The sequence below is a fragment of the Manduca sexta genome, chromosome 25 (genome assembly GCF_014839805.1).
Source record: "Manduca sexta isolate Smith_Timp_Sample1 chromosome 25, JHU_Msex_v1.0, whole genome shotgun sequence".
NCBI classification, from domain to species: domain Eukaryota; kingdom Metazoa; phylum Arthropoda; class Insecta; order Lepidoptera; family Sphingidae; genus Manduca; species Manduca sexta.
The window spans coordinates 6,404,667-6,416,616 of record NC_051139.1 but is presented as its reverse complement, the minus strand read 5'-3'; the positions used below and the strand labels follow the sequence as shown (position 1 = coordinate 6,416,616).

Here is an 11,950-nt window from a genome sequence, read left to right as displayed (position 1 = left end):
CGGCATCATGTAACCACAAATACGCACACATCTACAACGGCGTTAAATTTTCATAAAGAAATTTATTATCTAATTTAGTTACAGACGTATTTTGTTTAAAATATTCATTTCTAAATGATATTAATAGTCCGTGGATATGACAATACTTCTTATCAGTTAGTGATATTTAATATCAAGGTTGGCAACCTTTAGCGATTTAAAAACTGTAGTACGCATGAGGCAACTCAAATGGAACAGCTGTTCTCGTCGATCGATAGATGTCAGTGGGTGCTGCTTTATTTTCGTTGCCGTATATAGAATAACGGTACCCGTAGTAAAATCACTTCGCTATTGAACAGTCTCAGTAGTTCGAGGCGGTACGCGGTTTTCTTTGATAATGTATACAAATTCGGGTCGATGTACGAAAACTATGAAAGAATGACGTATAATATAATTATGCAATGCGAATTATTTGGGATTTCGCGGAAATATGTACACGTTGATTGTGGGAGAAAATACGATGTGAGCGATATGCCTTGAGGCTAGTGTGTTGTGTTTGTTTTCGGTGTTTCGGTGGTAACGATGGCGAACTCTCCGACCAGCATAGAAACGCAGATAGATAGTTTCCTGGAGCAGTTTAAGAGGAGTGCTTCGAAGGCTATGGAGGAACGGATGGATTGGCCCGATGGCACGTCGCCGGGAGTCGTCAAGTCCCGCAGTAGCTGTTTCACATTGGATGTAGCGGCTGGTAAGTCTAAAATTCCCATTTTTGCGTAGTAGGACTTACCTATATAGCAGGAAAATTCACTTCAAAAAAGCCAAAATATACTGAATTGTGTTAAAACGTCTTTAATAATATTTTAAGAAAATTTCTTTTTTAACGTTATTTAATTATTGCCTTTAATAAAACAGTGACGTCAAATGGAAAGAGGCAACGTCACAAAATCACTTAGCCACCACTGTAGGCATGTGAGGTGTGACGTTGTGTTATGGTGTACTAATTTTAGCAAAAAGTTCCGCACCTGATAGCTATTTCATATTTATTGTCTGTATTTTATTTTCCCGCCATTTCATTATGGACTGATACACTAGTTTATTTTTTTTATGATTGAGCACGAGTAACCTTATATCCAGAAACTTTATACGGAAGAAATTTTTCATGCACGCAAATGAGCTTATTTTTTTTAGGGTTCCGTATTATACAGTTTAAAAACTAAACACATACAAATTCTAATATTAAAAGTGAATTTAATTAAATTCCACACTATGAGACTTCTTATGGAGTACCTAATCCAAAAGGTCATATACCATTCTTAACTTACGTTAAATATTTTTTTACGTAGGTATGAGTATCCCACACGAATAGGAGATTCATCTAAGTATATTTATGTCAGAATTTGAACCACAATTACTGCGGTAATAATTCTTATCATTCATAGAAAACTAGCTTTTGCTCGCAGCTCCGAGCCCGTGTTTTTTTTTTCTAAATAGTCAGACTCCTTGGTGGCATAGTTGTATTGCATGGGCGGTATGACATCGCTGTAAGGACCTGGGTTTGAATCCAGTTTCGGGCAGTGATATTTGGGTTTTTTGCTTAGTATCAGCCTGGAGTTTGGAATTTATTGCGATGCGAGGCAATTTCCACGCCCCTTATCATATCATGGGACGGAACTGGCGCAGCGAAAAGTGATACCTTGGTTGCACCTCTGCCTACTCTTTCGTGTATTAAGAAATTGCATAAAACGGGCAAATTGCACGCTAATTGTAAGCGTCAGCCATAAACAGTAGCAACTCAATCTGATTTTGATTAAAAAAGTATTAAAAGTATCACTGCACAGCGTTAATCACCCTGAGACAGAGATACGTCTTATAATGTCCAGTAATTACACTGGCTATAATGCCCTTCAAACCACAAAAAAAACAAAGCTTGTACCTAAGCTATTTTGAAAAAGTTTCTAATATTAAGGCGATACCTCAAGGTCCATTTTCATACATTTTGTTTCACCTTTAATCTGGGTAACTAAACAAGTATTGGCAAGTAAAGAATTTAAATTCACGTCTAGTTAGTGATTAGTTCTCGCAGTTGAAAGAATAACGTAAAAATAATTAATAATCATGGATATTTCTGCCTTTAAAATTTCGTCATATTAAATTTTAAAGGCCGAAATATCCATGATTATTAATTATTTTTACGTTTTTCTTTCAACTGCGAGAATTAATCACTAACTAGACGTGAATTTAAATTCTTTACTTGCCAATACTTGTTTAGTTACCCAGATTAAAGGTGAAACAAAATGTATGAAAATGGACCTTGAGGTATCGCCTTAATCCAAATTAAAATTATTGAAAATAAAAGACTAATTTTGAACTACCCATTATGGTAGCGTTGCGAACTTGAAATACTACGATACCCACTTCATTTTCTCTTTTACGCGAATAAAGGTTATTCCGCCTGCGAAAGATCTTTATTATAAAATCGGGTAATTTTTAAGTTATCCGAGCTTCCGCGTGTCCAATTTTTGTTATAACGAATTCAGTTTGCCTAAACTATAAAAAAGTATCCCACGATTATACAAAATAATTCATAGTTTTGTATTAAAGGCGTCTGGAAATTACTAGGAAAGCATACGATGCGTAGAGTAGTAAAACGCGAACGGATACCTATCCGTATCGCTTTACAACAACTATTTTCTAATCCTTATTATAATAATTTTTAATAAATGTAACTAGAATTTTACATCCCGTTACTATCTGTAAAAGATTTCAAACTTTTATACGGAACCATCTGCCAGCAAAGTCTCACACCCTTTGCGGATTAATAAACCATACAATAATGTAGTACATACATCGCAATTTAAAAAAAACCGGACAAGTGCGACTTGGCCTTACGCGAGGGTCCCGTACAAACTTGTATGTAAAGTATCTAAGTAGATATTTATGGTTTTTAGATTTTTCCTTTCCATGTGCTGTAAGACTTTGCTTCGTGCCAAATTTCATGACTACTAGATCAACGGAAATAAACCTATAGGATATCATTCCTTTGTAGAAATCGAAAAATATGTAACATAAACGGTCATATATCTTGCTCGCGTTGACTTACAAGTTTTATTTTCTAGCTGAAAGAGATCGTAGACCCGCGTATTCGACACAAATATCAAGTTAGTATCTTTATATGTTCCTAAGAAAAAGGGTTTTTGACAGACAGACGGTCCTATAAGGGTTCTATTTAAGGTAGGATATCCTAATAATTAACGCTGCGTACATTTCCATTAATAAACATTGTACCTAAATGTTCGTTTGGTGAAAGTCTAATAACCACTATTGTTTACCAAGCAGAGAGACAAAGGAATTCCTCAACGATTGTTTAATATGTATATGGAATTATAACAAAATTCAATTTGTAACATCAAAACATTTGCATATTTATTTATAGAAGACCGATGATGATTAGCAAATTAATTACCTTGGAAAAGGTGATCACAACCGCATAAACTATTACAATAAAAAGAACACACTAAAGGAATTGCGGTTGCTTCGTTAACGTTTAAAAGGTAGGTCGGTTATTTGAACCACGGAATAATTATAATATTCCATCACGATTACCTACGAAAGCAGATCATAAATGCAGGGTCAATCAATTTGTATCAAGGGGAAGACTATCAGCAGAATGAAGTCAGGAAATGTGTTTATTTGATTTGACAAGTCCCTATCAACTGACGCTTCCAATCGTATCAGCTGTTGCATCCTGTGAGTAATGAATTTGAATTATTGCTTTATCTTTTAAAACTTTCAATACCTTTGTAAAATCGTATACATTCGAGAATACTTAACACGGATGTACAACTCGTACCAAGTTATTTATGATAGTTTATCTTATTTTCTTTCTTTAATGCGATTAATTGTACCAGCATTGTATAATATATTGTCTTCCTGCTAGGCATCGACCTCCCCTTCTACTGAGATGGTTTAGGCCTTACTCCCTTACACTGACCTAGCGCGAATTGGAAGACTTCACATACCATCCAAATTCTAATATATAATTCTTAGGTATGTAAGAGTTTTCACAATGTTTTCCTTTGCCGTTAAAGCGAACGATTGTTATAAACAATTACTTTGAAGAGTAACTATAACAGCACCCAATTTCACTAATTTCGTAGGTAAGATGCTTAAGCGATGCGTTGGTAAACAGAGTGGTGACCTGAAAAAAAGATATAAGCGCGAGGCCCCGGCTGTTACGAAACCCTTCTCCAATTAAGTGGGTCAGGTCTTTTGTACACCACCCTGGCCTAATATAAGTTCATAGTACGTGCAAGTCTTTCACTCGCTAATCTTCAGCTTGCTTTATCTGTAAAATGTGATTATAACAGTATTAATGAGTGACGTATCCTTTTCACAAAATATGTTAACCCTATTATAATTTATAAAGTATAAGTAATGGTTTTAAATTCACTTATTTGTCCTCTTGGCCTAGTCAGCAGAATCCATATGTAAGAAAAGATAGTACGTTAATTTCGGGTCACGTTGTAGACTTGGTACCGAGGTCGAATACTTTGTTTGGGTTTATTCAAAATATTCATTCTCTGAAGATGGTTAGTGATTAGGTACATACGTAAAGATGTAAACGTCTGTAAAGTCGCTTTCTACTTCACTGGTATGCACGAAACGCTTTTTTTTACTCTATCTTATCCTACGACTCGTTAAACCAATGAAATGACAATATTTAGAAATTAGGTTGTTCAATAATTATAAGAAATTCAAATAACATAATTCTGAATTATTCTGCACTTAAATTTATCTGTAAACCGTAAAATTACAGGATACTCCTCTTTTCTTCTTGGATTATCTTCTAATAAGTAGCTTGTTTCATGCTTCCGCCGAAGCCATATGACAAACTGCTTTACTTTGGGTGGGTATCTAAATTGCTTTATTTCTTCTCCATTATATGCAAAAATAGTGTAGTACTAAATAGCATCTACGTAGTACATCTACATAAAACCAAATATTTTTTATATAATATACAGTGGGTTAGTCCATCACCTAGCACTACTTGAAGGTGCAAAGACATAAAATCTGACTAAAATTATGTACAAGCATGGAGTATGGTGGAAATAATGGTGCTAATGGACGTGGGGCCGCACCGCGCTAGTTGAATGTTCACTTTTGTTCCACATCGCTGCGGACCCTCCCGTCCGTTTTGTTTTAATTTTTTTTTAATACATTTTACAAAAAAATCGTAAAACTGGAATGAAGTTAATTTTAAAGGTGTCTGCCCGTCTTACACCACGTTCCTATAAATAATTGGATATTATATTTGTATTTAATTTCGACAAATATTTTTTTTGTATCTTACTGTCCGATATGAGATATCCTTTTTGTTTATAATGTTGATTTAGTGTATAGTTTTCACACTTTATAAATTTTTAAACGGACGGTTACGTCTAGCCTATAAGGTTCAAAATACAACTATTAAAAATTGAGGACCCATATTTGTATAATATCCATTGACTATTTAATTCATCTACCTAGATATTACATGTTCCTTGCATAATAATTTATGATTACTGATCTATTTAACAAAATCCCTAAATTTTGTAATTAATTTTAATAGAAATATAATCACAAAATTTTGGATATTTTATTTGCCTAACATAGACAAACAAACTTGAATAAAGTATTTTAAAGATTGTATGAAAAAATGTATTACTTTTTATATGCACCCAGTTCAAATAAAACCACGTTCGCGGCGAGGCGATTGTTTAAATTTTCCCGCTCACTCTGTACAAATGTAGCGAATGGAGCGTCGATACGGAAACGCGCAGTGAGCGCTGCGCCGCCTGGTGGCAGCGCACTGTACCAATTACGTGTTCTACGGCGTCCTCCGATTTTATTCACGGAAAGTGAATCGCCATATTGCTTCCGTGAATTCTGTAAAATATTTGTGCATTTCTCTTCTATTATGAATACAATATCAAAATGAAGTGAAATAAAACAAACCGCTTTCGGTTTATAACTGCTGACATACGTTTTTATGCGACTCGGCCACCGATTCGTCGCGAAAAAGGTGAGTTTTATTCTTCCTTTGCTATGACTATATGGCCCAATATTCCACGGGAGTTCGATCCGCTATGCGATAATGAAACTTAAAAAATGCGATTAAGGTTAATAATTGCGCGGTTTTTGTTATGTTTATTTACATGAATTTGAAAAGTTATCGCGGTTTTCTTACAATGTATAGTGTGGTTGTTTCACTGGGCGGTCGGGGCGGGTTGGAACATTGATGTTGGTCGCTACATACACGTATGTAGGTACATGTGATTTGACACGAACGATCGGTTGTAGAGCCGAGCCGCGGGATATGTCCTTTGAGAAAATGGAAGTGGTGAATCCTGCGGAAAAGGAGGCTAGCGAGGTGTTGCATTCGCTGCTATCGGTGGAGCGGCGCAGTGTAGACAGCAAGGAGGCCATCATTGTGTCCATCCCGACGGAGCAGAACGGCGGCGGCGAGTACGGCGAGAACGCGCAGTGGCACACGCCCGTCATGGGGCAGCACTCCGTTTTCGAGATAGGAGCAAACCAGAGCATACAGCAGCACAACTACAATGGGCACCAGGAGCAGGTAACTGTTTACAATCAATTAGTGTCGTACAAAGCGTCTTGGATTTCTTATTAACTATTGATTTGTCCAATAACTAACACTCTATGGCTATGTGGACAGTTTATACAATTTATTTGTTGTTTTTAACTTCCCAAATATTTATTAATATTGTGATTTTAAGATTTCCTAATATTTGCTTGTGTTAAACTCAATTTAATTTTTTTGTTCTGCCGATGATTATATATTATATCAGAACAGTTGTTAATCATGAAAAGCTAAAACTAAATGTAGTTATAAAACATTCCAGGTTTTATGGCAAGGCCACACAATTCAAGTGGAAAATGGTACAGCAAATATACAAACCCTGCAGGCTCAGTACTCCATTGAGTTTGAACATCAAGTGGAGACTGAAACTGCTGAAATGGAAGTAGACACTAAACCCAAAGTAGAGAAGAAAACTGGAAGGAAAAAGAAAAAAAATGAGTCGGACAGTGATGAGGAGGTTCTTGATAATAAACTGGAGGATAATCCTGCGCAGGTAATATGTTTATAAAATTATATTCTGAATTAGCTCATTCATTGGCCAGCCGACTCATCAGTAAAAACTAAGTGGTCTTTTTGTAAAAGTATGTAGTGCTGATATGATTTTTGAGCAACAAAAAGGCAAGTTAGAGGAAAGATGGGTTTTTAAATTAGGGCCATTATGTTATTTTGATTAACAATAATTCAAAATCAATAAAAACCATCTTTATACAAATATCATATTCACAGGAGTTATAATGAACAAGTGAAGTGGGCGAATTTTTATTTCATGAGCTTTTATCTGGTGGTCAACAAAATTTGTTTTTGCAGCATGTTATTGACGCTGATGTTATTTTTTAATTAGGGTATGGTAAAAGGGCTTAATATAACCTCTTTGTATGTAGATATCAATAACTGAGACATTGTTTCCACAACTATATGTCCCGCTTTTATTATGTGTATATGAATTGCCATAAACAGGATTTGTCAGGACAAACTATAATTATGGGTATTGCACCATCTGTATCATGTATTTTATTCATTTTAATAAAAAAATAAAATTGGATACCCTCTCACTAGTTGTCATAAATTGATAAGCATACAATATCAGCTCCAAAAGTGTTTAATTAATTATCTTAACATATTAATAATGCACCTCATGCTATCTACTGTTTTATTTTTACTGATGTATTAATTCAACTATTGCATGTTATAGGTAAAAGAAAGGCTAAAGAGAGGCTGTGATTGTAAAGACAACTGCTATCGAGGTTTGAATCCTGAAGCGGTTTATCGTCACCGACTGAACATTGCTGAACTTACAAAAAGTGAACATGACATGTACCTGATGGGCATTACAATGGCAAGCTTGGCTAACCCTGCCGAGACGTCTCGACATAAAGTAAGGAGGAGATTAAGAGCATGTTATGTATATCAAGGGAGGAAGGTGTGCTTGGAAGCTTTTTTATATCTCGAGAATGTGACACATTATCAGTTAAAGCGGATAAGACAACATGTCATGACGCACGGTGTCGCGCCTCGAATTCACGGCAATGTTGGCAAGAAGCCGTACAATACTTTCACACTGGATATTTACAAACACGCTACGAATTTCTTAAAAGAGTATTTAAAACAACATGCAAGCTCTCCAAAAGATGTTCAGCCATCAGGTGAAGGGGGCAAAAAAGGTAGCAAGACTGTTATTATCCAAGGTGATTCTCGTAAACACCTATTTGAGGCTTACAAGGAGTATGGAGAAATTTTAGAACCCGGCGTCAAGCTTATGGGTTACTCCACCTTCAGGGCATTTATGAAGGACCAGTTTCCGCATGTTAAATTCGCGACTAAAAAACAGGAGATACCTAAAGACATGGTACCATTCCGTAGTGGTAAATGCATGTCTTACGATAAAAATAAAGATCCTATTAGGATACAACAGGAAAAAGATAAGGCTGAGGCGAAAAAGGCAGCTATGGAGGCAAAGAAGAAAGAGGAACACGAGAGAGAACAGGCGCAACAGCAAGCCCAGCAACAACAGCAACAACAGCAGCAACAGCAGCAGCAGCAACAAGTGCAACAGCAACAACAGCAGCAAGTGCAGCAGGTACAAGTACAGCAGCACCAACAGATGCAGAGTCAGCCGCATGTGGTCATACACCAACAACAACCACAACAGCAGCAACAAATGCAACAACAGATGCTTGTGCCGCAAGTGAGTCAACACCAACAAGTCCTCACCCAGCAAGTTGGTGGTGTACAACAAGTGGGACAGCAACACTGTGTACAATCACTTGGTGTGTCTGAAGAAGGCGGGCAGCAAGTGGAAATGGCGCAGCAAGTCATACCCCTAGCTGTGGTGCAACAGCCACAGCAAGCTTACATAGTGACTCCGGTGTCACACTTCCAAACACGCGTGCAGGGAACCTGGTATAGACATTGACAACCGCAGCAAATGACTGCTATCAGAATTTCAAATAACGCGCAACAGACTGCAGAAAAAAACATATTTACGTAACAAAGATCTCGTGATGACTGAACTGTTGTAATTTGGGACGGTTCCTTGACAATTTTTGTAATGATTCATTTGAAACGCCACATGTAACATTGGCAATAAGTTAGCAAGTATAGTTAGGTAACACCTTTTCAGTATTTGTTTAAAACTGATTTATTATGATTACCTACCTTTCTATAAAGTGAACGATATTTACACCATTTATATTAACTATTAGCTATGTAGTTTTATTTTATTTTGTAGACTTGTAAGTGGTTTAAGTATACATTTTACTTTAAATTATTGATATCCATGTTTAGATGCTTAATTAATTTGAACAACAAAATACACTACAATTTTTTCCTTTATATGTGGATTTTGTGCATATATTGTTCGAGTTTAATTTCTTATTGGTATTCACACGATAGAGTACAAGTTGGTGATTTACCATTGTAGAGTGTATAGACAGTGATCTTGTAATTTCATCACAATTTTTAGTACCATGGTTCATGAAATGTTCATTTTATAAAAGAGCAGTGCCTTCTAAATATGAGTGTAATGCTACGACATGCGACTATGATTTCAAAATAAACATTGAAGATAATAGTAGATGTAGGAATTTTTGATATAAAATACATTTTGTGTACTTTAATGAATAGAATGTAGTTGTAGGGACCAATTTTGAAGGCATTGAAATAAGCTTTGACGATGAGTAATTAAAATCTTTAATTGAACATTGTGTTTAATTTTACATACTCATATCCACCTACAAGATGTGCTCAGTAATTAACCAACGAATCTTAAGCTGTGCCTCCAAACTTGGTCCTATTGGCTAGGATTCCTAAAATATTTATAGAAATTAAAAATGTGTACCTTAAGCTAATTTGACTTTGAAAACCTCATAATTTTTCCTCACAAAGATAGTTGTTTTTTTATTGTGTATGACTGTACAGATGATTTTGTAGTTCCGCGATACATATCAAATATATGAAAAAACATGCTTTAACGAATTGGCGTCATGTTCAGATGTAATGTTTATTTCTTTATAAGACATTTAATATGCAAATATGTATTAAGGTGTGCTATAGATTCGAACCTTATTATTTGTAAAATTGTATAAACAATTAAATTTAAAGCTGTAGAAATTATATTTTTATAGGATTGAAAATTTCCTACGCGCTGTTCTATGAGATGCACCCACCCACAAACCTCTATGGATTGTTCACTACGCTGTTGGCCATTTTATAGACCTAATAAAACTTCATTTCTTTATATAGTGAAAGTAATAGTGCAAATAAATTGTCAGCTGTATCTTTTATAAGACAAAATATATTTTTTTTAGTTTCAGACAACACTAAGGTTCTACTAAAATGTGTTGTGTGAGTTCTCATGCTACGTGCATTAACGCAAATAGAGCTGCGATCACAATTTAAACGAATCACATATTTTTTTCCAGTAACATGTAAATCAGTTAAAATGTGTTTAAAATTATTGAATTGCGATTTAAGTATACGCTCAATATGTAAAATTATTATATGTATTGGTTATATATTTTATTTAGAAACCTCCCTTATTTTATAAGTTGCATAATACATATTTAGACATATTGTAGATTTTCCCATCGATGTTATGTTTTGAAATAATTGTTCGTTCCATACTTTTGCAAGAAAACGGACAGTTATATATTACTTTTCGATATTGTTTTTGCTGGAAGGATAAACGTTTAGCGCGAAAAATCATTAATAAAAAAATCTTGAACAATAAACTGCAATAAATAAATAAAATATTTAGCTGTGTGCCTAAAATTAATAATGTATTGGTTCCAACAAATTTAAAACCATCAAATATTCATTGCCCGGTCTGCAGATCGAAATTAAAGTTTTCACAGCTGAAACATTCTGACAATAGATATAAAATAATTGTTAGGAGACTTAATTGTTTATCAAACTTTTAATAATTGCTTTCATAATAGTATATATAATACACACCTATAACGTTTATATTGATTTCTTACGTTTACGCGAATGTGAGAAATTGAAATAAAACTATTTTTCGGATTTTGAAGAGTAGTCTTCATGGTCGCCATGTTCCCATGAAGGCTATAAATATAAAGACTTCGAAACTTCGAAACAACCGTCACAAAAAAAAATTGTTTAGTAAACGTTTTTTAAATATTTTTTTTTTTTACGTTATACCCTTACTGCTGCAGGTGTCCGTTTTTTTGCAAGAGCGTGTATTTTAACGATAAATGTGTTAACAAGCCCCATTTTCTTAATCATAAATTGATTTAGTGTTCATTTAACAGTGACTTATTAGAACTAATATTATCGAGTGGGGAGTAAATATAAAATCTCATAATATTTTGAGCTATTATTAGTGTTAGTAAGATTGTGTAACTGATAGTGTGTAACCATTATTGATATACCCATAGACAGTACAGAAATGTGCCTAGAAATTTGTGCTTATCCATGTATTTTTATAGTGCAATACCATGTAAGATTATATGCAAATTTTATAGCCAGTTTGAGCCCAAATTGTTTTGGTTGCTTATAACACAAGTGAATATTTTTACTACGGTCCTGAGTCCATGACTTAAACAAATGATAAATAATATTGAGACATTACAATCGTTTGCTGCGTATCGTAGTGCATTTCCTTAGCCAGGGAGTTTGGCATTTATGTTCCAAATTGATTACCGTAGTAAGACATGATGTGATAGCAAATAAACTTTTTTACGCTACAATGTGCTTTTCATTTAGCGAATAACAAGGTGTTTAAGGTCCACGGATCGGGGTCGAGGCTCCCACGCCATCCTTCCAATAGCCCGGTGCAGTGTTACGAGCGCAGATTGTGGGGGGTGTACGGCT

The 11,950-nt window shown here is 35.0% G+C and overlaps 2 protein-coding genes across 3 annotated transcripts in view; both read left to right on the top strand.

Annotated features, from left to right (window-relative positions):
* Positions 1-320: 320 nt before the first annotated feature.
* Positions 321-11,950, top strand: part of LOC115441277 (guanine nucleotide exchange factor DBS) — a 106,569-nt gene continuing 94,939 nt past the window's right edge. The window contains exon 1 of one of the 2 annotated variants that reach the window (XR_005112986.1): positions 321-727. Coding sequence is in view for 1 of the 2 variants with exons in the window: in XM_037442650.1 (XP_037298547.1) it covers positions 562-727 (166 nt within the window). In the remaining variant the exon portion in view is untranslated. The remainder of the gene's footprint in view (positions 728-11,950) is intronic. The other variant, XM_037442650.1, reaches the window with a different exon arrangement.
* Positions 5,800-11,826, top strand: LOC115441279. The gene is made up of 4 exons (XM_030166016.2): positions 5,800-6,040; positions 6,319-6,595; positions 6,882-7,112; positions 7,812-11,826. Exons 2-4 carry the CDS (start codon positions 6,335-6,337, stop codon positions 9,030-9,032), a joined length of 1,713 nt encoding a protein of 570 aa, XP_030021876.1. The 5' UTR covers positions 5,800-6,040; positions 6,319-6,334; the 3' UTR covers positions 9,033-11,826.

Bases quoted from the DNA above. Each gene is read 5' to 3' on its own strand.
- LOC115441279 (XM_030166016.2), top strand. From the start codon at position 6,335: ATGTCCTTTGAGAAAATGGAAGTGGTGAATCCTGCGGAAAAGGAGGCT. The intron at 6,596-6,881 runs GTAACTGTTTAC...AAAACATTCCAG, and splicing joins ACAATGGGCACCAGGAGCAG to GTTTTATGGCAAGGCCACAC. The intron at 7,113-7,811 runs GTAATATGTTTA...TGCATGTTATAG, and splicing joins TGGAGGATAATCCTGCGCAG to GTAAAAGAAAGGCTAAAGAG.